The 24832-nt window shown below is 52.2% G+C and overlaps 2 protein-coding genes and 1 long non-coding RNA gene across 3 annotated transcripts; 2 read left to right on the top strand and 1 right to left on the bottom strand.

Moving 5' to 3' along the window:
• Positions 1 to 901: 901 nt before the first annotated feature.
• Positions 902 to 9063, top strand: LOC143826732 (uncharacterized). The gene is made up of 4 exons (XR_013227116.1): positions 902 to 996; positions 2303 to 2411; positions 3254 to 3423; positions 8743 to 9063. It is a non-coding gene; the product is annotated as an uncharacterized LOC143826732 (long non-coding RNA).
• Positions 9064 to 16512: 7449 nt separating this feature from the next.
• On the top strand, positions 16513 to 20281 carry LOC143825826 (uncharacterized). Its single transcript, XM_077314161.1, has 5 exons — positions 16513 to 16724; positions 16856 to 16906; positions 17375 to 17500; positions 19099 to 19183; positions 19702 to 20281. Exons 1-5 carry the CDS (start codon positions 16670 to 16672, stop codon positions 20153 to 20155), a joined length of 771 nt encoding a protein of 256 aa, XP_077170276.1. The 5' UTR covers positions 16513 to 16669; the 3' UTR covers positions 20156 to 20281.
• Positions 20282 to 20796: 515 nt separating this feature from the next.
• On the bottom strand, positions 20797 to 24383 carry TMEM238 (transmembrane protein 238). The gene is made up of 2 exons (XM_077314996.1): positions 23124 to 24383; positions 20797 to 21028 (listed from the first exon to the last, which is right to left on the bottom strand). The coding sequence occupies exon 1, from the start codon at positions 23480 to 23482 to the stop codon at positions 23126 to 23128; it is 357 nt and encodes a 118-aa protein (XP_077171111.1). The 5' UTR covers positions 23483 to 24383; the 3' UTR covers positions 20797 to 21028; positions 23124 to 23125.
• Positions 24384 to 24832: the final 449 nt, after the last annotated feature.

Genomic DNA, 24832 nt, shown 5'->3' with positions numbered 1-24832 from the left:
ATGGGAACTGTAGTCCATGGACATCTGGAGAACCCCAGTTTGTCTACCCCTACTGTAGACCCTTCCAGTCCAACATCTGGGGACCCTTCCAGTCTACCATGGGAATTGTAGTCCATGGACATCTGGAGAGACACAGTTGGTCTACCCCTACTGTAGACCCTTCCAGTCCAACATCTGGGGACCCTTCCAGTCTACCATGGGAATTGTAATCCATGGACATCTGGAGAACCCCAGTTTGTCTACACCTACTGTAGACCCTTCCAGTCCAAAATCTGGGGACCCTTCCAATCTACCATGGGAATTGTAGTCCATGGACATCTGGAGAACCCGTTTGTCTTCCCCTACTGTAGACCCTTCCAGTCCAACATCTGGAGACCCTTCCAGTCTACCATGGGAATTGTAGTCCATGGACATCTGGAGAGACACAGTTTATCTATTCCTGCTGTAGACTCTTCCAGCTTACCATGGACACGGCAGCTCAATTATCTTGGAAGATCTTATGGTCAGAATGCTCCGCAAAGAATGGGGAAGATCCAACCACTACTTCCAGTAGAGAAAAAAAGGAAGAAGAGTCTCTTCTGACCACCAGAATAGGTTGTGCTGGGGATAATGGGACTTGAATGAGCAGGGGAACTGGGTAAGATGGACTAAAATAAGGTGTTTGGGCCCATTCCAAAAAACCTTCTCAGGTCCCCAGTTCTCATTGGCTGGGATCCTTCTATGAGCCATTTCCAGGTGAGGCCATTCACAATTTCAGATAATTGATTGATTGAATTGCAGATAATGTAGATGACCGCAGAATGTGACTTGAATCACAGGGTGCTGCTGCCTTCGGTGCAGGAAGTTGGCACAGGAGGCCGGCTGCATGGGAACAGGACACGCTTCATCAGCCCAGCGTCAGCGTCGTGCCACCCCACTGGGATTTATCGCTGCGATCTGCAAGGTGTGATCTCGGGAATGCCGTTCAGAGTTCCCGTACGAGAAGAAGGTGGCTTGGTGAGAGAATTATCTTGCAAGGGATAGGAATGTCGCCTCGTCATAACGATACACTTCAGCAAGTAGGAGCCGTGTGACGAGATGCATGGAGTGCTATTGTTGTACTTTGACCTCCAGTATTCCGGGCAGCTTTTTGCCCATTTCATTGGTTGAGCAGCGGTGAAACAGAAGAGAGCCTACAATCGATATCTCCAAATCTAGAAGTCTCATCTCCAGTCCCAGATAATAGGAGAGAGGTGTTCATTGGGGGGATTGGGAGCCAGCGTGGTGTAGCGGTTAAGAGTGGCAACTTCTAATCTGGAGACCCGAGTTTGATTCCCCACTCCTCCACATGTAGCCAGCTGGGTGATCTTGGGCTTGTTGCAGCCCTGATTGTGCTGTTCTTACCGAGCAGTCCCATCTGGGCTCTCTTAGCCTCCCCTCCCTCACAGGGGGCCTGCTGTGGGGAGAGGAAGGGAAGGAGATTGCAAGCCACTTTGAGACTCCTTCGAGCAGTGAAATGCAGGGTATAAAAGCCAACTCTTCTTCTTCGTTCTGCACATGCGTGGAGGCACTTGTAACGTTCCAAATATTTTTAAACTGACAAATATTTTAAAACCATTTCTAGAACATTTCCGGTGTGCAAAGTGTATCATGCGCGCACACAGACTCAATTCACTCTCAACCCCATCCCAGAACCTAGTTTTTGTGCATTCTGCAATAAAGCAAACAACAGGGGGAAATCTTGAAACCCTTTCATATAGGGTTGTCAGCCTCTAAGTCAGGGATTCCCAACCAGTTATGACAGAGCTCCCCAGGGGTTACGTAGCCTCTCCCAGATGTTCAGATGGCCACTGTCATCTTTAGAGGTCATTGGAGCCCACTTCCTCAGTTTCTCTACAGTCTCTTTCTCTACAATGGAAACAATAAACGATTGATTGATTTAGTGGCTGGCTTCTACATCTCTGTGCCCAATTCTCGGAAGGGGCGTGCCACCACTTCCTGGGGTTCTTCCATGGTCAGAAGGTAGAAAAAGACTGTTCTAGGTGGCAGCTGGGATTACAAATGACTTCCAGGTGACATCGATCAATTCACCTGGAGAAAATGGGCACTTTGGAAGGTGGGGTCTATAGCATTGCTCTCCGTTGAGGTCCCTCCCTGACCCCAACCCCACCTGCTCCCAGCTCCACCACCACAGTCTCCAGGTATTTCCTAACCCGGAGCTGGCGACCCTGCACTCACGCCTTTTTGAAAAAGCAAGTGGTTCCCTCTCATGTCTACAAAGTTACTCAAAATTTCATGGGCATCACCTCTGGTGGCTTTTCAGGAGCATTCGGGATCGCGAGCCGCCTGTGCATGGAAGACACATTGCAGTAAAATCCGGGATGGAATATCAAGGAGTCGGGCCGATGCCAAGGAAAACACGAGCCGGATAGGTAAATATTTGGCCATGAGGTGATCGGGGAAACCTTTTCTCCACCTTTGGCTCGGAGTCCGCGGGGGCTTTTCCAATTGCACATCGAGTCAACGGAATGTCAGAGCAGGATGCCCAGATGAAGCGATCCATCCGCCCACGCGAGGGAAAAGGCCCTGGCAGAGGTCACACGAATGTACATGCTTTTGCCAGTATGGATTCTAGGCTGAGGAGGGCAATGCCAAGCGGCACGACCAGGCCAGGCCATCAGGCTGAGTCATCGGTGAAAACCGCATGCCGCAAGAGGCGCATGGGTCATGGACTGTGGGGTGCAGGTTACGACACTCTAGTTCAGGAGTGGCCAAACAGTGGCTCTCCAGATGTCCCTGTACCACAATTACCATGAGCCCCTGCCGAACCACTACACCAACAACCACTACACAAACAATAGGCGTAAAAACATGAACATTCTCCAAAGTGAAATAAAGACCATTTAAAAATGCTAGTTAACTCCGTTGCTGTGTGTCACTTCAAACACGAACGCGTCCTAATTTTTAAAAATCCTATAAGGATCACAGGGGCATGAGGTAAAATTTTTTAATTATGGTACTCTGAAACCCCATGAATGTTGATGGCTCTCTGTGAACAGAGAATAGTGTAGTTTACGTGATTTTGATTAGTCAATTTGTTGTCTCTTCCTGAAACTGCCCCCCTCCCCACCTTCCAACTCTTCGACCTTTCCCACCTTTGATGCAAAACTAGCTGGAGAACCGTAACTACCGGTTTAGATGTTTTATAAGAGCGGCAGCTAAAAGGAATTTTATTTTCTGAGGCTAGAGATAATGAGTCCTTTCCTATCAACAGGGGTTCCAACCGCCAGGATCTTAAAAGACGGTAAAAGCACCAATAAAACCAACAACTGAGGAACAAAACCCTTCATGTTCCCAGAGTGACTCGATTAAACCCGGCCGTAATACCGAGTTCTCACCAAGATGATACAACTTCAGTCTGGGCCGTACCACAGCGGACTGCAGGTGAGGTCTTTGGCATAATTTTATCTATCCACGCGGACTTCCCCCTGCTGTTACGAGCTTTAGGAAGGGCGGGGGGAGATGGACACCCATCTCAGGGTTCAGGTTCCTCCCCAGAGTTTCTCGTATTCAGCTCTCCCTGTGGAATTGAGGCCTTTTGTCTCTGGCTTAGCACAGGCGCATGAACAGTAAGGCATCATGTACCACACAGCCGAACATTTAATATGCTGCAGCTATTGTGTGTCAAGTATATGCCGGCCGGGCGGACAAGAAACCCTCTTGGCCTTTTAACCCGATGAAGAATAGGGTCTTTCAGAATAAATGAAGAAGGGGGGTAGTCTCTAGCAATAGGATTGTCAGGGGTGGGGTGGGGTGGGGTGGAGGGCTCGGGCAGTGAACCATGGCATCAGCACTGGGCTAGTACAAGCATGCTCCTCTTTGCATCTAGCTCTCCAGCTAATACCTCACCTCAGACCTCAACGGCAGGACTGGCGATAAATCTAAAATATATTAGGTTCGTTTTTCTCCTGGGTAGCCACGAGCCTCCGAATGAGGTTAGTTTTGTGTGAGTTTTCGCATGCATAACGGTGTGCTCATCTGTGTACTCAAGATGCGATGAAGAGAAATTTGTTTCATTGGGCTGTGAAATTGGGTCGGTTTGTGGACTGAAGTCATGCCGGGCACGGTTTGCTTCATGGGTTTGGGCGGCGGAGCATCTGTTTTCACTGGTAGGACTCTGGATGAGGGTAACTATGGAACGGATGAATCCCTATATTCTTGTGTGTGGACGTGTGTGGTTCTTTGCTTCGCCGCCTGCGTGTGGTTGTGGTTTTTCCTCCTTGGGCAGAATTTTCACATGGGTTGTCGAATGGCGTAATACAAGGGTGGGCAAACTGTGGTGCTCCAGATGTCCAGGGACTACAATTCCCATGAGCCCCCGCCAGCAAACTGTGGCTCTCCATATGTCCGTGGACTACAATTCCCATGACCCCTGCCAGCAAACTGCGGCTCTCCAGATGTCCGTGGACTACAATTCCCATGAGCCCCCTGCCAGCAAACTGCAGCTCTCCAGATGTCCATATACTACAGTTCTCACGAGCTGCCAGTGCATGCTGGCAGGGGCTCATGGGAATTGTAGTCCACGGACATCTGGAGAGCCACATTTTGGCCACCCTGCAGGTGAGAATTTCCGGGGAGGGGGTCGGCTGACTTGCAGGTATGTAGCTCCAAATGGACAGTTTCCTTTCGCATTTCTGACTGCATTTTCTTTAGATGGTAAGAAACCTGGAGTGGGAATGGGGAGAGGGGTTGTTCCAGGACTGGGTAGATGGGGAAACTCTGGGCTAGAACAGCAGGGGAGGGGCTGGAGCCTCCCGCCCGGTCTTGACTAACCGATGGGCCTGCTAGTGGCCTTGCCTAAAGGTCATTGTGGTTGGTGCCTCCACCGACTTCATTGTTTGCCTTTGGCTCAGACACTGGCCCAGCAAAATGAGTCTCCATCCCATCCCAGCGTCATCTCCCCCCCCCTTTCCCCGACTGGCCCTGACCCCCACCTGACGGAGGGGGGAACAGACTCACTAAGAAAATACCAAGCCCCGGAAAAGAAACAGAAGGGGATAGACCACAAGGTTTTCGACCGGAGACAGGGAGGGGTGGGCTGTTCATCATACGGCCCCCTTCCTCCCCGTCTGGGGCTCTCCCCTCCTCGTAAAAATCCGCTGAAGCCTGACCAGATCCAGGGAACGTTTTGTGGAAACTGTGCTGGCCTTTGTGGCCCTGGGTTCCGGAGATGCACGTCATTCTGTTGGGACAGAAGCTGCTGCACGTGGATCCCCTGTGCAAAGTTGTCGGCAGGCCTGGAGAAATGGCTCCTGTCCCTTTAATAGTGGCTTAACTTGTGGGGATTGATAGTGGAAGCGGGGCCTGGTGCTAAAGAACCCCACCTGCTAAATGTAACCCCCCCCCATCAAGAAGAAGAAACAGAGCTGTTTTTTTGTATCCTGCTTCCACTTACCTGAAGGAGTCTCAAAGTGGTTTTCAGTCGCCTTCCCTTTCGTCTCCCCACAAGAGACACCCTGTGAGGTAGGTGGGGCTGAGAGAGCTCTGAGAGAACTGGGACTGGCACAAGGTCACCCAAGGTGGAGAAATGGGAATCGAACCCAGTTCTTCAGATTAGAGGCTGCTTTTGTTAGCCACAGCATTCAACTGGTTCCTTCAGCCTCTGCTAGATCTGTGAGTCAGAGTCCACGACACCGGGAGTTCATTTCAGCTCTTTATTGTGACCCCCAGCGTGATGGTACGAAGAGGCAAAAACCGAGCAGAAGAAACCCACAACCAACCCCAACTTGTATACAAAAGCCCCACAATAGATCTTCCTGCCAGTGCACACTATGGGTCAGTTTCACTTTAAACTGACCGGATCTGACAGCGCATTGGTCAATTACATTGCAGGCTTCCGGTCCTGGCTGGGACCCTCAAGCTTGTTCCGGCAGGACTACAAACTCTGATGAAGCCAGGCCAGCAGGTCACTTGACCTACGCATCATGCGTGGAATCCAAACCTATATATGAAACGTGCTTGCAGAAAAAAGCAAAGGCCCAACAGCCCTTTAAAGACTAACACAATTTGTGGCGGGATATGAGCTTTTGTGAGTCACAGTGGCTCACGAAAGCTCCTCCCCTTCCACAAATGTTGTTAGTCTTTTAGATGTTCCTGGCCCCTTGCTCTCTTCTATGGCTGTGGAGAGACTTGGCCTAAAACATGCTTTTATTTATTGTCACTTGGTCTGGCAATTAAAGCGAGTCGGCTTGGTGTCGTGGTTAAGAGCCACAGCCTCTCATTTGGAGAACCGGGTTTGACTCCCCGCTCCTCCTCCACATGCAGCCAGCTGGGTGACTTTGGGCCAATCACAGTTCTCTTAGAGCTCTCTCAGCCTCACCTACTTCACAGAGTTACTGTTGTAGGGAGAAACCAGAAAGATGACTGTAAGCTAAGACTTCTTCTTCTTCTTCTTCTTCTTCTTCTTCTTCTTCTTCTTCTTCTTCTTCTTCTTCTTCTTCTTCTTCTTCTTCTTCTTCTTCTTCTTCTTCTTCTTCTTCAGGCTGCTTCATATGTTACCGAACTCCTACACTGGAATTGCTCCAGTATATGACAAACCATGTGTTAATGGAACATTCATGTATTTTTCTGGGTGCAGATGTGTTGGATAAGTACTGGGAAGCAGGGGGTTGGAGTAGATGACCCTGAGGGTCCCTTCCAACTCTATGATTCTATGGTTCTGATTCTAAGCCATGGCTAATCTTAGCTTCCCAGCGTACACACATACTGGCAAAGTACAGGGATGTGCAATCTTACCTGGTGTGTAACGGATGTGTAAAATACACGGAAGTGTAATCTGGATGTGACATGAGTTTCTCACAGCTCCCTCCACCGAAGCGCCTTCCGTGTTGAATCAGTGTCACATATGAAAGGGTCCCATGTTACAATGATCAGACCCTGATTCTTCCTCACTGCCGGCTGGTTGAAAGATATACGGAGGAAGATGGGGAAGGAAGTAACACCATGAGGTTGTCCGTGTTTGAGCTGGTTAAATGAGCATGAAATGCAGAGAACAAGCAAGCAATGTGTTCAAATAAGAAACGGCCTGCTGAATTTGAATGATGTTTTGGCTGCGCGGTTTCCTCTTCCTCCAGTGCTGACAATCATGCTTTGCGCATAATGCCCTAGAGTGCGCCTGAACTTTCACACACATTATCTGAATAACCCCTCAAGCAGCTTCAAGAGGTAGGTCCGTTTTATGATTTCCCCACATTGCCAAGGCTGTGAAGCAGACCGGCGATCCATGAATTCATGACCGAGGCGAGATTTGAACAGGCAGCTTTCTAGTTCACGGCTCAAAGTTCTGGTTCCGCCCTTTATTCACTTTGTAGCCACCCATCTTGTTGTTATGTTCTATTAAGCACCAACCACCATTTCCCCTTATAAACAGGACAGCAAAGAAAAGTTTACCTACAGGCAGACATCCTGTAGGTTATTATGTCGATACAGAATGATTCAATTGGGCTGCAAACACAAGAGAAGGAGAAGAAGAAGAAGAAGAAGAAGAAGAAGTAGTAGTAGTAGTAGTAGTAGTAGTAGTAGTAGTAGTAGTAGTGTTGGTTTTTATACCCTGATTTTCACTGCCCGAAGGAGTCTCAAAGTGGCTGACTATCGTTCGGTGCATGCATGACCCTACACCCAGTGCAACAGGTCCCTGACACTTATGCTATCCAAAAGAATGACCGATTCAGATGGGTAGCTGTGTTGGTCTGAAGCAGCACAACAAAACAAAATCAGAGTCCAGTGGCGCCTTTAAAACCAACAAAAATTGATTCAAGGTGAGAGCTTTTGAGTGCAACCATGAGTACGAGATACAGTACTTTCAATACATGGAAAATGCAACATCCCTGCAGCAGACATCCTAATTTTTTTAATGGGGGACATGTTGATTCTGTGCATCGAATGAGTAATAGATGCTGATTTATCCGGATGGATTAGATTGTTTCGGGGGGGGGGGGGGGGAGCCTGCAAGTGCATGAATGCTGGCATGCAACTGTGCGTATTCCGGCTTTCCCAGTGTGTTTGTGCAAACGCGTGTGCGTGGACAAGTTCTGTGTACGTTTGCGGGTATTTATAGCACGCTTCCGGTGTGACCTTTGCGCGCCTCTTACGAGTGAGTGGGCGGTTGTGTACAAATGTCTAAGCGAGCGGGTATGTGGAGTAGGATGCGTGGCGATCCATGTTTACATGTGCCTTTCCATCAGGGGTGTCCGGCCTCTCCTCCCCGACTCCGCAGGCTCGGGTGAGAGTCCCATCTCTCTCACCGTCCAGATGATATAACAGCCGGGTTTGCGGGGTGCGCGCGTGTTGCTGACGGCAGAGTTTGGTGCTGTCTAAACATCTCCCTCGACGTTTCCTGCCACGTCAGAGCCACAAGGGGGGGGGGAGAGAAAGAGCTGGCATGTCCGACCACAGAGTTATGATTCCCCCAGGCACCGGACAGGAGAGTTTTGACCACAATGACCGGGAGTTCAGAGACATGACAGCCAAAAATTTGGCAGTGAGATCCTTCTGCAGTGATCTAGACGACAGGTCAGCAAGAGACAGATGTGACGGGGGGGTGGAGGGGCAGGGATCTGTGGAGGTGTGAAAGGTTTCCCCCCCCAAAAAAAGGTGTGTGGGTGGTAGGGTACCCTTCTTGACATCTGGGTTTCAGGTGGAACATATCAGTGAAACACCTTTTGAGACCTTACGGAAAATAAACTCTTTCCCCAAACGTTTCAGATTTTACAAACAAAACGACGCGAAGCCCGTGGAAGAGAATGTCCAGAATCGTCCATCGCGGCATGTCCAGCAAGGGCCAAGGGGTCGGACCAGCCGTAAAAATGAAGTTCTGCTCTACGGCGTGGAGTGTGCTGATTCCAGAGCCAGCGAATAAAAAAAGGAATGGTTCGCTGTGGGCCTCTGCCCCGTCCACTAGGTTTTCTCCATGGGAGGGGAACATTAAAAGACACGACCGACCCCTCCCTCCAGAATTGCCTAATGCAGGGGTAGTCAACCTGTGGTCCTCCTCCAGATGTTCATGGACTACAATTCCCAGGAGCCCCTGCCAGCAACGAATCGAGGCTGTATACTCTCAAGAGAGGGTGCAGGATGGAGAGTATCTGCAGAACGGCTCACCGGTCTCCCTCCAGCACCACCTCTGCCCCGTGTTCTCCTCTTCCGCCCGTTCTGCTGGCCTGCTTCTGTTCCAGCCGCCATGGCCAGGTTCTCCTTCCGCCTCCTTCGCCGGTGCCCCTCTCTGGAACTCGGCTCGGCCACCCCCAAAGTTTCGCCTTCCCAAGACCAGCCCCTCGGCCCATGCCTGTCCAGCCCTCTCGCCTCTCTCTCTCTCCCCCCCCTCCCCGATCCCGCCTGCCATTTTTTTTGAGCATGGTCCAGGCACAGACAACAGAGATTCACTGTTCCTGGCCAACATGAATTCCTGGGTCATGGAAAATATGCTGAATCAGCAGCCGGGGGTAGCCGGGGGATTAGAGAAATGTTCAGGCGCACAGCTCTCTCTTTCTCTTTCTCCCGGGCCCCCTCCCTGCTTCCAGCCCCTTCTGGCCTATCTGTACCAGAAGGCTGTAATGATCCTCGCAAGGGCACATTCGTGCACCGGTGGCTGTTCCTTTCTCTCCCCGCCTGCCTCCCCGCGGAGGCCAATCTGTCTCTGACGCAGAGACGTGGAGGGTGGTGTGGGGGGGCGATAGTGCGGTTTGGCTCCTGAGTCGGCCTCGGGATTTGGACGGAGTTAATAGGGGAAGCTGTGCAAGGGGATCTTGTATTTGCAAGGGGACATGGCATACACTTGCGCATCCAAGCCCCACACATGAGTTACTTGTGCGCGGGGAATGAGGTGAGAGAATAAGAGTTAATTAACCCTCACCCATTCGAGAGACTCTCCCAGGGCTTGTTAAGAAACCCCAGGGTTTGACAAGACCCCGGTCGAGAAAACCTGCTTTAAGGCCTGGTTCACACATGCAGGAGAACCAGGGGATAGGATGCGGGGAGGGTGAAAGGGCCGCACTTCTTCACACTGTATGTGGGAGATGCATTTTGGAAGACTTCCCCGATGTTAGAATCTCCCTGAAAAGCAAAAACCAGCACCCCAAACAGCAGAGATAACGTTTGTTTTCTGGTTGCACGGAATTATTTCAGACGAGGGAACGTTCCCTCTGCCTGTTGCTCAACATCCTTCAATCCATTCTGCTTTGCCACCACATCCACCTTCCTGTGTGAAACCAGCCTAACATGAGTTCAAGGTCAACCTGGTGGAAAGCTTGTTCTCTACTCACAGGTGCACGGGTGGGGGCAAGTCTGTGGTGAAGGGGAAAGACATTCTGTACATGCTCAGAGGCCACTGTTTTTCAGGCTCCCTGTTTGGTGTCCGGTGCTTGCGGTGGCCTACATCTGGTGCAGTTCCGTGATCTCCCTTTCCTCAGTTTGCAAGAGCACACCCTTTGTCGTGTAACGGAGCCTAGGGAAACCGCAGCTCAGAAGCCCAGTGGCGTGACTTATAAGCAAGCCCCAGCGGACGTGATTTCATGTGCCCCGTAACAGGGACTCCCCCGGCACGGAGGCAAACGGGCATGTTTTGCCTGCCATGTTCCAAGTCCCCACAGCCACAGGTTCTGGCTGCCGTGCGACAGGGAATCCCGCACTGGGGAGGGAGCCTGGCTTCTTGTCCGGACTGGAGTCTAGACATTCCAGGGGAATCCGGGACGGGTTGCCAGGGGCGGGGTCACTTTTTGGACACCGCGGTCAGACTCTTGAGGTTGCTGCGCTCATGGGCCGGATGAGTCGTCCCAGGGAGCCCGTGTGTCGTTTTTATGCGCCGAGATGGAAAAGTTCTTAGCGAGCAGCAGGTGACGGAACCGAGAGAGCTGTGGGAGGCTCCCGGTTTTGTGTGTGGCGTCGCTCCCCATTCTTTTGGCAGGATGAGGTCTTCGAGAGCTGCCAGAGAGCTGGGAGAGAGACCCCGCCGCATTCGACAGACGGAGGCAAGCCCTGCGCTGCTCAAGGAGAAAGGCAGGCAGCAAAGGGATCCGGGCATGCACCTAGAGGGAATGCGTTTTCTGGGAGGGTGGGAGACCTCATGGCCTGCCAGTCTTCCCTCCCCCCTCCCCCCGCCCCAAGGAACAACCGGGCCATTAACTTCAAAACCTAGCAGCATTCCACAGTCCTGAAGGCAACTTTTTTCAACATTTGTGTGCCACAAATATTCAGGCCGTTTAGGATTTCAAATGGAGGAATGAATTTCTGCCTCAAAGCAGGGAAGGAGGGAGGGGTGGGTGTATCTGTTCCCGCAAGGCTGGCCCTGAAACTGGCCCAAGCCCACAGCCTCACCCTCTTGCACAGGGTCACGGATGCACCCAGACCCTCCCTCCCCTCCCCATACGCTCGGAGTTTGGACTGCCCTATACTGTGCCCCACAATCCCTTCTGTTCGTGTGTTAATTTACTTATTGCCACTCGCTTTACTTCAGTCGCAAAGTCGTAAAACGGCATACTAGAATCAGGGCCCTGAGGTGGATGGTGCGTGGACCCGAAGGTTGCTAGGCAACCACAAAGAGCTACTTGCTGCTTCTCCACTAGGGGGAAAAGCCATCATTTGGAGCCTAGGGGTTACTTTGCAGTTGCCTAGCAACCACTAGGCCCAGTCTCTATTTTACACCACAATGAGGATACGTTGCGCTCCTATCATTGGTGTATTCCTATAGTTGCCAACTCCAGGTTGGGAAACGGCTGGAGGTGTGTGGGTAGAGAATGGGAAGTGTAGGGTTTGGGGAAGGGAGGGTCTTCACCAGGATGTAATTCTGTAGAGCAGCCATTTTCCCCAAGGAACTGATCTATGAAGTCTGGAGATCAGCTGTAATCCTCCGAGATCCGTAAGCCCTGTCTGAAGTTAACAACCCTCCCTGTTCCTGAGACCACCGAGGTTCATATTTGCTATGCAGATGTAACCTGCACTCTGAATGTACAAAGAGCTGGTCTTCTCTGTAGGTAGGTAGGTAGGTAGGTAGGTAGGAAGGAAGGAAGGAAGGAAGGAAGGAGGGAAGGAGGGAAGGGGGGAAGGAAGGAAGGAAGGAAGGAAGGAAGGAAGGAAGGAAGGAAGGAAGGAAGGAAGGAAGGAAGGAAGGAAGGAAGGAAGGAAGGAAGGAAGGAAGGAAGACTCAGGGAAAAAGCCAAAGCAGTTCCACAAAGAGAGCAAACTTGGGTTCAAATCTCACCACAGGGGCTAAACTCATACACTGCAGAAGGCCGTGAAGAAACAAACGCAATATCTACATGTGCCACTGCTGCACAGATGCAATGGAAAATACACTATACCGAAAGCAGCAGCTGCAGACATACAGCGGTCACAGCTTGCGGCCAAAATGTAACCAATCTCTTTCAGGCTCAATCTCCTATTTGTTAACTGGTCCTTATCGGGGTGGATCTCACAAGGCTGCTACATGAATGGGCCAGGTGGAAATTGCAGAGCACGGCACACACATCCAAGCCGGGTTGTCCTCTGGAACAGGAAAACTTCCGTCGTGAGACCTGCCGCTCCACTATTCACGCCAAATCTAATTCCCGCCTGCCAAAAACGTTGGCACGTTTCGCCTACTGTTACAGAATTCTGGATTGTTTCTCCACTTTTCTTGCTGACTCTGGGCAGGGGAACAAGTTACGAAGCACAAGAAATGGGGCCAACGGGCCATTCTCAGGTTTGTAATCCAGGATTCTGCCATAATTCTCAGGCACATCCCAGAATCCTTTGCTGTGCCTCCTGTCTAGGTCAGGGTTGACCAAACCTTGGCTTTCCAGATGTCCATGGACTACAATTCCCACGAGCCCCTGCCAGCATGGGCTGGCAGGGGCTTGTGGGAATTGTAGTCCACGGACATCTGGAGAGCTACAGTTTGGCCATCCCTTCTCACAACCCAGAAAGCCCTTCCTTGCAATGAAGACAGGAATTGGTGGTAGGCATCTAGAAAGGAGAAGAGCAAGAACATTCCTTCCTGGCTCCAACAGTTTGGCCCAGGTGTCCGAAGGGGCGTACCCTCCAGCTCTTTCTAGGTTCCCTTTGGGAGAGCTGGGCCCATGTCAGCACATTCCAGCTTTGAACCTGCCCCGACCGTGGCTTCTTCCAGGCATACCCCCTACCAAGGGCTCCAGGCTCCCCGCCCCTGCCTTTAGTGAACCGGCCAGACCTCCAACGCCATGAGACACGCTAAGCCTCCGCTGTTCCATTCCTCGCTCGCTCTGAACTGCTGCCCAGTCTGAGGTTTGGGAGTCGGCCTGCTGGAGAGAAAGCGGAGCCAACTCCGGTCCCACTCCCTGCCGTCCTTCCCTCAGACAGAACGCCGATCCTTATTCCCCTCCGGTGGCTTCCCTACCACCACCCTGCTCTTCAGAGAACCCGGGAGTCCTGGCTCCGTGCCCTTCCGGGCTGGCCCGCGGAGGGAGCAGCCCTCCCCCCCTCGCTCTGACCCGCAAGCCAGTTTTTGAAGACACGGTTGGCCCCGCTTCTAGACAGTGTCCGGCTTTATGCATTTGCATGCAGAGCGACGCGTGGACACAAACGAGCTCGAGAGCCACGCTGCAGCAGGCGTGAACTCCCTTTCTCGAGACGGCTCCGCTTGGGAGCCTGCAAGCCGCCCCCTCCACACTGGTTTTGTTTGTGTTTCTGCCCGTCCCTCTGGGCCAGCGCCTGCTGAGCTGGGAGTTCCCTCCCTGCAGTAACTCTCCTTAGCGGTCCCCGGTGGCTTTGTGGTCACTTCAGACAGGACAATCGCGGCCGGTCTCCTGTTTTCATCCCGGCGGCCTGTCTGTCCCAGCCAGAGGGTGTGAGGCCCTAAGGGCGGCAGTAAAGGGCCAGGCTGTGCCACAAGGGATTAGGGGACGAATATAGGATCCCGTGTCACCCACAGCCTCCCCCCCCCTCCCCGAATGCTCCCCTCTCATTCTAAACAGGTCTGGGTATCTGCCAGGACCCTGAAACTTCTCAACTAACCAATGCAGCATCTGTTCTGCTAGGCACGGGTAGTCAAACTGCGGCCCTCCAGATGTGCACGGACTACAATTCCCATGAGCCCCTGCCGGCTGGCAGGGGCTCATGGGAATTATAGTCCATGCACATCTGGAGGGCCGCAGTTTGACTACCCCTGTGCTAGAGTGTACACGTGAGCTGTGGACAACTCAGACAGTGGGGCATTCCTGGCCCTTTGGGGTGCTGCATGGGTGGGGCAGGCTTTGGAGAAGGTGGGGTTTTGGAGGGGGGGGGAGTTCTGTGGAGATGCAATGCCAGGGAGAGCCACCGTTTGGCCACCCCTGGTCTAGATGTTGTAGGACGCTGTCTATTATGCCCACATGGGATGGGACAAGGATCTTCTGTACTAATACTCGTGAAGAAGGGATTCCAGCAGCCTTAGACTCTCCTGCAGTACACCAGCGGGAGAAACCGCAGCTGCTGAAGTCCTCATCTCTCTGTGCAAACAGCGGTGGCAAATCTCTCCATATTTATGCTACCAGTTTTAGAAGTGACCCTATTTCAACTTTCTGCACAAGAGGGTGGCGACCTCTGGTGACCGATGCTTGTAATTGCAGGGAACTATTTTATTTTGGGCAGAAGCTGACGGTCTAGCAGAGTCCCAACTCCCTTCCCTTCGTGCCTCCACGTCCTGTCCAGACAACCATAGAGTAATTAGTCCTCATTTGTGTTTCTTGAAAGAATGGCCCGGTAAACACGTGCTCAGTAAATTCATAAATCAATGATCGATCGCTGGACCCCCGGGACCATTGCAGCCTGATTCTGCCGTGCTCTGAGATGAGCATTTGAAACGCTGCAAGTCAACCATCATAGCTGTCAGCCGTAGCGTTAAGAGAGCAGCCTTCGGAGAGGCAGAAGGCTTTCAATGGCTTACTCCTTTGCCTCTCGAAATCACGTAATATTCCCATTGTCCACGGGAAGGCTGAGAGGCAGCAGTTGGCAGGGGTGGGCTGGTCTCAACAAGACTCGTGGCTCAGGGGCCATGCATCTGCCCGCAGACGGTCCCAGGTTCAATCCCCGGTGTCTCCAGGTGGTAGAGGTGAAAGACGTGGTCTAAGACCCCGGAGAACGGCTGCCAGGCTAGTTGGCAATACTGATGGACCAAGCAGTTCCTGCCATGCAATTTTGGTGCTGGGTTTGTGAGCTCCACTCAAGTTCCTGGATGTAAGGGACTGGGGAACTATGTTTTAGGGGCTGTGAATTGATTATTTTGGGGAGGGGGGTCTTTAGCGGATGTTGGGTTGCAGTCGCGGGATGAGTCCAGGCGGGAGTGGGGCGTCTCTGCAGTCAGAGAGCAGTGCAGGAATTCACTCATTCCCATCTTTCCCCCCGGGGGCATCGTAGCCATGACCTCAGTGCCCAATAAACGCGGAGGCTCCAGCGTTTACTGCCCGAGCCCGCCGTGGAGGGAAGGCTGGAGGGATGTATCTGCATTTAACAACCCTTGATTAGATTGTGCTTCCACGCCGCAGGGCGCCAGGAACGGCGGAGCCACGAGTGGCCGGGAATCCGTACGATGGCTTCCCGCTCGGGTGGGGAGCAAGGACACGGTCCCCCCTGCATCCCGGCCCGTGAACGCAGCTGCCCGGCCGGTTGCTGAAGGCGATGAGGAGAGGGTGAAGATCGGGACAGCCAAAGGCACTGGCGCAAAGCAGGGTTGTGGAATAAAAGGAGATTTCGGGAGAGGGGAGGGGGGCATGGTTCAGGTATGTTTAATGCGCTTTCTTGGGTTAATCAGACTTTGAAATGTATACAGCAAGCCACCCATTCTCCATGGCCCGTTCAAGAGCACCTAATGATGGGTGTAGGCATAAGAACCCATGCGAGCCCAGTGTTGTCCGGTATAGGGTCGACACTGCCTAGTGTTTGGATGGGAGACCTCCAAGGAATGTGAAGGTTGTGATGTGGAGGCCGGCAAGGGTAGACCCCCTCCAAATGTCTGTTACCCGGCCACTGGAGAATCCTCGGATGTCCTGGCTGAACTTCACAAAGTTCAAGAGGGTGGAGGGTTGTGAGTGTCCTGCATAGGGCAGGGGGTTGGACTAGATGACCCAAGAGGCCCCTTCCAGCTCTGTTATTCTACGATTCTATGCCTTGTCCTTTTCACCTGGAGGCGCCAGGGATTGAACCTGGAACCTTCGGCTTTTCTGTTGAGCCACAGCCCCTCCCCTGTGGATCAACCTGTGGGCAGAGCTTAAATATGCCAAGCGGTACCGAAGCACCAGCTGCTTGAAGAAGAAAATAGTTTTATTCTGAAGAAAAAACAACTTGGTAACTAAGAGAGGAGAGAGGACCCTAACTGTCTAACTGTTGTTTTTCATCACTGGGAGGCAAACAGGAGGGCGGGTGCTCGAAGGGACTGAGCCAATCAGGACCTCTGAAAAATACCGGGACCAAGTCTCCACGGCATCGTGAATCCCTCCCCCCAGCCTCGCTGGTTGCTAGGTGGCCAGATACTCTAGAACTCCCAGGTTCTGTGACACTTCTCTCCAGTTCTGACACCACTCATGAGCCGGCCCCTGCTGCCCCGCCCCAGCAGAAGAAGGCCCCTGTCATTCTCTGCAGGTCCTGTTGGGAGCCTGTTGTGGGCACCAGCCCCACATGGAACGAGTATCCCCAAGGGGAGAGAGAGATGAGCCAGCCTGCTCTGGCTTTGCTCCTTTGCCTGGGAGCACTGGTCCCGGAAGGTAGGAGGGAGAGGCCCCGGATTGGGGAAGGGACGGGCGTGGGAGGGCAGTGAAGGTGCGGCGTGGTGTGGGGCAGGACTTATGGGCCCGCTTGCTTCTGATCCAGCCCTCTTTTTGCTCTCTTCTTCCAGCTAGTGCTCGTGCTCGTGCAAGTGAAGAATCGACTTTCTTCAAGCCACTCAGTAAGTAAAGAACGCTCCTCTTCTTCGCATCCCCTTTCTGAAACGAACGGCCAGGGGGAGTGGAAACCTAGCAAGGCCTGGTCGTGGAACGATGCCTGAGATTCGTGGCACCTTTAAGTCCAAGGAGGCTTCATTCTCGGTTTGAGCGCCCATGTGCATGCACACTTCTTCGGATACCTTGAAACAGTCATACAAACCTAATAGCGGCCGCTTCTATTCTGGCAAGCCGGGTTTGATCCCCCACTCCTCCCCATGCAGCCAGCTGGGAGACCTTTGGGCTAGTCACAGTCCTGTTGGAACTGTTCTCACAGAGCGGCTCTGTCAGAACTCTCTCAGTCCCATCTACCTCGCAGGGTGCCTGTTGTGGGGAGAGGAACAGAAGGTGACGGTCAGCTGCTTGGAGGCTCTCTTTGAGCGTTAGACCCAGGCCAAATGGTGCTCCAATTGTTTTCTCGCTCTCTCTTCCAGCCTGCGACCAGGATCCCTCCCACCGGCAGAAGTGTGGTGGTGAAGCAGAGAATTTCTACCCTCACCAGTGCCTACAGAAAAAATGCTGCTTCCTGAACAATACCTGCTACCACCACATCATTGATGGTAAGACAAGGGCCTCTTTAGGAAGATGCGTTTGTGGTGCAACTAGTGCAAAGGCTGCTACTTAACTTTTGTACACCTGCTTGTCCATCTGGGGCAGTCCAGGTCCTTGGGCCTTGAATCTAGGGGACTTGCTATAGAGTAGTGGCCCAAAGTTCCAGCTCTCTCCTGAGAGGTCCCTAGCTGCCCGCGTCATGTCAGTTGCTAACAAACTAGGCAGACCCCAATTCCTTGTCTACAGCATAGGTTTAATAAGGTAGATCTACCTTGTAGGGCTGTTGTTGAGGGTTACTGGGATAAGTCCTGCCTGAGCACTGAGATCTCAAGGAGAGAATCTTCTTGCGGTACCACCTCTCAGGGGTGTAAGGGCTGGAGACATGAAAGAGGGCTTTTTTTGTGGTGGCCCCAAGACTTTGGAATAGCCTTCCTCTGGTGACTGGCCATGCATCTAGGATATATGGGGCTTGGCATCTGGTGAAAACACACCTCTTTACCCAGACCTTTGACATCTGGGCCTATTCTGCACACAATGGATAATGCACTTTCAATGCACTCTAGAAGTAGATTTTCCTGTTCTGCACAAGAAAATCCAGCTGCCAAAGCACATTGAAAGTACATTATCCATTGTGTGCAGAATAGGCCCTAGTTTCCTTTGCATGCTGTCCTGCCGGGTGTGTGTGTGTGTGTTATGTTTTTAAATGTCTGAATGTCTTCTACATTATTTCGTTCTGTATTTGTAACTCACCACGGGACCTTTGGGTAAAGGTGTGGGATATAAATTCCTCTATGAATAAAATAACCTAAATAAGTCTGATCTGGGAACTGACAAAGGGCTTTGAGTGCTGAAAGTACTGCACAAATTATCAGTGGTTGTGATCTTGCACTAAGCTTGCATTAGTTTGATAGTCCTGCCTAACTCCAAGGATCGTGGGAATTGGAGTTTGTGAAGGTCACGGAGTACTCTCTTCTCCATCACTGCCATGCAAGCCAAGACTTCACTCTCCCTCAGTTAGCCTTCCTTTTTGTTGATGTGCTTGGCTGAACTGCTCTTTGTTGTTTTGGGTACGCATTTTAATATTTCTTTTAACAGTTCGATGGGCTCTGCAGTTCAACCCATCTAATTGTGGTGCTGGAGATACAAGCAAGAGAAAACATACCTTTGCCTCCCCTAATCCGGAACCTCATTTCCGTTTGGAATTTGACCTGGATCATGGCTCCTTGCGGGGGGCTTACTCTGAGCTGGGAAATCTCTGGAGATGGTGGATGTGGCGGCTCGGGAGGGAGGGTCTCGGGGAGAGGAGGCCCCTTGATAAGATGTAATGCTCTGGATTGCATCCTCCAAGTTTTCCTCCAGGGGAACTCAGGAGTAATTCCAGGTGATCTCCTGGTTTCACCTGGAGGTTGGCAGCCCTGGGGGGCTATGTGTTTTTGCCTCTGCTATCACCTGCGATAAGGAACATGCTCAGTTCCCTGGCTTCTATCCAGGGATGAATGAATGAGGGGTGTTCTGTCTACCTGTAGCCTCACCTCCACTGGCCAGGACTTCCTGGCATCCAGGTGAGGCGTCTCCTTCACTGAGACAGTTGCTTTTCTTTTGGCAGCTGCTACCCAACGGCGCAATGCGGGGATCCTCGGCGGCACCTGTGTGGTGGTGGTCATCTTTGGCGCATGTCTCTTTTATGGCTGGTAAGTCACGGGGCCCGTGGGCAGCACTTGCCCCTCTGAAGTGGGCTGCAGTGTGGGTGGGACAGCTGGCGTTCATTATCAGACCACCGGGACAAGATTCTTCTTTTGATTCCCCGCTCCTCCCCATGCAGCCATGGGCTAATCACAGTCCTGATTGTGCTGTTCACAAAGAGCAGTCCTGTCAGGGGTCTCTCAGCCTCACCCACCTCACAGGGTGTCTGTTGTGGGGAGAGGAAAGGGAAGGCGACTGTAAGCTGCTTTGAGCCTCCTTCGGGTAGAGAAAAGCGGCACATAAGTACCACCTCTTCCTCTTCCTCTTCCTCTTCCTCTTCCTCTTCCTCTTCCTCTTCCTCTTCCTCTTCCTCTTCCTCTTCCTCTTCCTCTTCCTCTTCCTCTTCCTCTTCCTCCTCCTCCTCCTCCTCCTCCTCCTCCTCCTCCTCCTCCTCTTCTTCTTCTTCTTCTTCTTCTTCTTCTTCTTCTTCCGCACTGAGTCCTGGTTTGGTTCTTCCCCCTTGTAGCAAATTTAGAGAGTTCCAAAGGAAAGAGAAGATGTCCGAGGGGCCGGTAAGCGAAGGCAACATAGACGATTACCTGGTCAAGCTCTTGGACGACGAGAGCGTGGCCGAATCGGAGCCCCAAGAGGGGACAGCCTCGCTCTCGCTACAGGCGGATGACTCCTGGACGCAACGGAGGGGCTCCAAGCAGGTGGGGTGGAGCCCGGAGCCCATCGAGCTGGAGGAGCTGAGGGATCAGCGACAGTGGAGCCCGGAACCGAGCCTAGACATGAGCCAGGAACCAAGTCCTGAGGCACCGCCCCTGAGCCCGGAACCACCACTGAGCCCGGAGCCACCGCCACCTGCTCCAGAAGAACCACCACCCGCTCCAGAAGCGCCACCACCAGCTCCAGAAGAGCCGCCGCCCCCCGCCCCGGACGCTCCGCCACCCCCTGCCCCGGAAGAGCCGCCGCCGTAAGCATAAGAAGGAACGTGGGCTGCTGAACGGAGCCAGATTGTCCGACGGGTGGTGGAGTACCAACCCGACCGTGCAGTCGTGGTATGCCTTGACCTCTTTCAGTAAAAGAATTTAGTTTTATGCTTATGTCGGTAGTCTCAGACCCTTCAGTTTTAGGTCACTTCCCAGAGACTGGAGGCACCTTGGTTCCTTACCACCCTCCACTTTCCCACCTGCTCAGGGCTCCTGTTCTTCCGCGGCTGCATGACGAGCATAAAAGCAGCCAATGCTGCCTTCATTTGGAGGGGAGCCTGAATTTCTGGAGTATGGGCACATGTAATAGTCAGCGCACTGGGAAATACCTGCATAGTGCAGGGGGTTGGACTAGATGACCCATGAGGTCCCTTCCAACTCTATGATTCTACCTGGAGATTTGGAGGGGTGGAGGGTGGGGATCTCAGCAGGGTCCGATGGCATGGAGTCCCCTCTCCAGAGTAGCCATTTTCTCCGTGATCTCTGTTGTCTGGAGACAATAGCAGGAGATCTCCAGGGCATACCTGGAGTTGACAACCCAACTCAAAAGGCACGGGGCACAGATAAAATCCATGTTTCCACAACCCTGCGACAAGTTTGCAGCGGAAAAGAATCAACACAAACCACAGTACTGAAAAGAAAGATTTTTGAAACGCAAAGCAGAATTCACACGACTTGTGGGGGGGGGCGTGGCTTAAGATCTGCCTGGGGGGAGAGGAGCCCAGCATCCCGGTTTGGCATTTGGCAGGCCAAAGGTCAGCCCTGGCACTGGCTGAAGAACACCCCCGTGCTGGAGAGGTCGTCCATCCTTCGCCCACGATCCCTCTGTTGGTTGCGAACTTGGTGTGGGTGGTCAGTCCCCTGTGAAAAAGGATCATCAGAGAGCAAATTGAGAATGGGACAGCACCAAGATGCTCTGGCTGATAACCCTGCAGAGGGAAGCAGCACTGGATAGTGAGGCATGAGGGTGGGGGGGACGAACCTCAGGAGACCACCCTCTCCTGCTCTTTTGAGGGGAGGGGAACAGAGGGATTCTTATGGTAAAGAGATGATATGACGCTGCTTGGTGTGGTGGTGAATGCCAGCCTCTAATTCATTCATTCATTCATTCATTCATTCATTCATTCATTCATTCATTCATTCATACATTCACTCACTCACTCACTCACTCACTCACTCACTCACTCACTCACTCACTCACTCATTCATTCACATTTATATACCGCACATGCAAATACATCTTCGTTCCCATGCCATGACCTCACTTGTAACTGATGTCATCCACTCAGCAAGATGCTCTAGGAGTTCCCCAAGCTCTATGGTATGTGTGATTCCATAAAGCAGGGGTAGTCAAACTGCGGCCCTCCAGATGTCCATGGACTACAATTCCCAGGAGCCCCTGCCTGCGAATGCTGGCAGGGGCTCCTGGGAATTGTAGTCCATGGACATCTGGAGGGCCGCAGTTTGACTACCCCTGCCATAAAGTGTTCAAAAACATTGCCTCAGGTCTAACCTATGACGTGCCCCACCCTGATGACAAGGGAACCCGCATCCGCCATGTATTAGGTCCCCCTCTAGTGCTTCCACCATCCTGACAACCAGGAGTTTGTGGATACATCACTGAGTGGCCCTGCGTAAAGCAAGGAGACCAGCCTGGATGGCTACAAGTTGAACAGGCCTGCCTTAGGTTGGGGACACAAGAACAGACAGGCCTTGGAGGTAGCAGGCTGGGGGTGGACGGGGGCCCGTCTCTTGTTTCAGTGGAGACAAAACCAGCCTCTGCGGGCTCTGGTTTCAGGTCATGAAACACCAAAAGGGGAACAAAGGGAAGGAACGAAGCAGAAGCAAAAGAGCAGAGCTGTAGGCTCTCCAAGCAGGATTAGGAGGATCAGGTAAGTCACAGGAAAGATGCTTCCCCTTCATGGCAAATGTGGCTAGACTTTGAGCAGCCCCCAAATGGGATCTAAAGACAGATTGTTGCCCCTAGCAACGGGTTGCCAAGTCCTTACCCCAATTTCATGGCCAGATGATGCCTCCCCCCCCAAAACCAAAATCCCTTGCCAGTCTGCCCTGGAAGAAATCCCCCCCTGACCCCAATGGCATTTCTGTGGGCATACAAGAAAGGGCCACCAGAGCCCAGCTGGAGAAAAGTTGTTAATTCTAAGAGTCCTTCAGGCCTAACCTGGAGGTTGAAGCAGAACTAACTGATGGAAAGGCTATGTGGAGGTCCCAAAAACGAAATGTCCTTTAAGCCGGTTTGCTAGTAGAAATGACACACGTATATTGAAGGGTCGCCACAATGCCAGAAAACTAATCGATTTTAAACCCATTTTCAAATGCATTTTTCTTCTGTGGCATGACCGATAACGGAAAAATAGATATTCATGTATTTTTATACATACATAAAATAGAGCTATTAATTCCTAACTTACATGTATTATGAAAGTTCAAAACTTGTCCTCATCGGAAAATCATATTCTTTTTCTTTCTACAACCAATCATGAAATTGATTATAATGACATATGGATAGTGAATCCTCACAACTGATGTATAGGGCCGTACACAAGAGACCCCAAAATTACAATAATATCAGAACACGTTACAAATGTTATCCGTGAAACCTCCTCTGTGATTCTCTACAGCCTTCCAACAAAAGGATCAAATCCTAAATCTTAAGTACACTTTCCGCAAAAAATTCCATATTGCCGCAGAAGAAAAAAATGTATTCGAAAGCGTGATTAAACCCGGTTTGTGTTCTGGCATTGTGACAACCGTTCAATATATGTGTGTCATTTCTAGTAGCAAGCCTGCTTAAAGGACAATTCATTTTTTGGGACCTCCTTCATCTTTCGGGCCTTTCCGTCAAGAATAAAACCTTGCCTGACCCAGAGGTTGGCCCTCTTAACGGCTGTAAGGAAGAGGCCTGAGAAAAAGCAGCCTTTATGCCAATAATTACCTTTATGCTGCTTCCCGGCTGCTCGCCACCGTCCTCATGGCCAGGCCGCTGCTCTGCCGTCGGGACCACGTCCGCGAGATCTTCCTGGCGAGCCGGGCCAATGTGCCCCCCTTGGCGCCATAGTCCCTCGCCAGCTCTTCGGGGGCGATCTCGATGTTGCCCGTGTACCACATGATCCAGCCCAGCAAGCTCAGGAACACCAGCACTGCGCCGGAGTAGATCAGAAGGTCCCCAAAATCCCGGCCCCGGAGGCGTAGCCGGGCAAAGATGCCCGTCAGGAGGGCTCCTGTGCCCGCCGCGTCCATGAGCACCGCGAAGACCAATGCCAGCCGGCAACGGCCCAGTCCAGAAGACCCCATGGGGTAGGGGAGCCGGTGGGTACGAGGGCCTTGCTTCGGTGCTTGGTTTGGAGGGGTGAGATGCAGGTGGAGAGGGTGAGACCGGACAAGCCGGAGGTGGGGGGGGGGAGGGAGGTGTGGAAGGCTAGCTCACCTGGGCAAAGGACAAAAGAACAGGTCCCAGAGGTGACCAAAGTGGCAACTTCAGAGAGGAAGGGAGGACTCGTGTGGGACTCACAAAGCCTTGTTAGTTGTTTTTAAAAAAGGAAAGAGGAAGAGGGGGAGAAAGGTGAAAGGCCTACCAAGGCCCGGAGACGGAAGAGAAGGAGCGGCCCAGGTGGCCGAGACCTGGCAAAGCCGTCCAACCAGTTTTAGGGGGGAGGGACCTGAACGGGTATCGGAAGAATTAACTCTACCTTCCCCTGAGAACTCCCGTCCTCCCAGGGCCACTCTCCCCCATGAGCTAACCCCTCCTAAGCCCTTCTCATGGGACCCAACTCTGCCCCCCAAGACTGCTGCCCCTCCCCTGGCGTCCTCGGGCACCTTAAAAGGCCAAGAGGGTTGTTTGAGGGAGAATTTGTGGACCTGCAGCTGCTCCGTCACATGCCAGCCATCGATCCAGCGGTTCTCTCTGTGCCAGAGTTCTCAAGGTGTTTGTCTTCAGGCCGACCTGAGATTCCTGTCAGCTTGGAGTTGGAAGTATTGGCTATTTTGTCCGTCCCACTCTCCCTTGGTTAGCAGGACTCGTTCCTGCTCCCAAGGCACTTTGCTTCCCCCCAGAGGAAACCCAGTGAGTCCCACACCTCTCCTTTCCCCTCCCTTCCTGACAGGCTTGGCCAAGTCATAAAAAGAGAGAGCCTCACCCTTGGGAGAACTTGGTCTCTGGTGCGCACATACACTTCACGGGCGCATTTAGCCAATTGGCAGGACCCAGCAATAATTTTTAAAAGCTTCCTGCTTACCTTTGAGCAGTCAGCCAACCAGAGGTCGGGGACAAAGCTGGAAGGGGTGTGGTGATGACAGTGCCAAGTTATGGGTGTGTTTTTACAGCAGTCAGTGTGCAGGAATGCACTGTATGCGTGTGTTTTTAAAGTGGCCTCTCTCCCGGTGAAGTCTCTAACCCTAAAATGCACCCCCCCAGGACTAAGGTTCTTTGAACGGAGCGGGGCTTTCTGCTTGGGATTGCACTGACTATATTCCCACTGCCCAGTTCCTGGTTCAGAGTTGCTGTTCCCTATATATTTCTGTTTGATTCCTCTAAAAACCACACCGCCTTGGCACGGCAGAAAGGGATTCTTCCCACCCTGCAGGAGATAACAGTTCAACTTGTTTATTCGCCGTCATTGACCAATAAATACAAAACGCAAAACG

This window comes from Paroedura picta, chromosome 16 (genome assembly GCF_049243985.1).
Source record: "Paroedura picta isolate Pp20150507F chromosome 16, Ppicta_v3.0, whole genome shotgun sequence".
Lineage (NCBI taxonomy): Eukaryota > Metazoa > Chordata > Lepidosauria > Squamata > Gekkonidae > Paroedura > Paroedura picta.
This window is presented reverse-complemented; position numbering and strand designations above follow the sequence as displayed.

Coding starts and splice junctions, on each gene's coding strand:
- TMEM238 (XM_077314996.1), bottom strand. CDS start 23,482: ATGGGGTCTTCTGGACTGGGCCGTTGCCGGCTGGCATTGGTCTTCGCG.
- LOC143825826 (XM_077314161.1), top strand. CDS start 16,670: ATGAGCCAGCCTGCTCTGGCTTTGCTCCTTTGCCTGGGAGCACTGGTC. Junction 16,907..17,374: donor GACTTTCTTCAAGCCACTCA/GTAAGTAAAGAA, acceptor TCTCTCTTCCAG/CCTGCGACCAGGATCCCTCC. Junction 17,501..19,098: donor CTACCACCACATCATTGATG/GTAAGACAAGGG, acceptor TTCTTTTGGCAG/CTGCTACCCAACGGCGCAAT.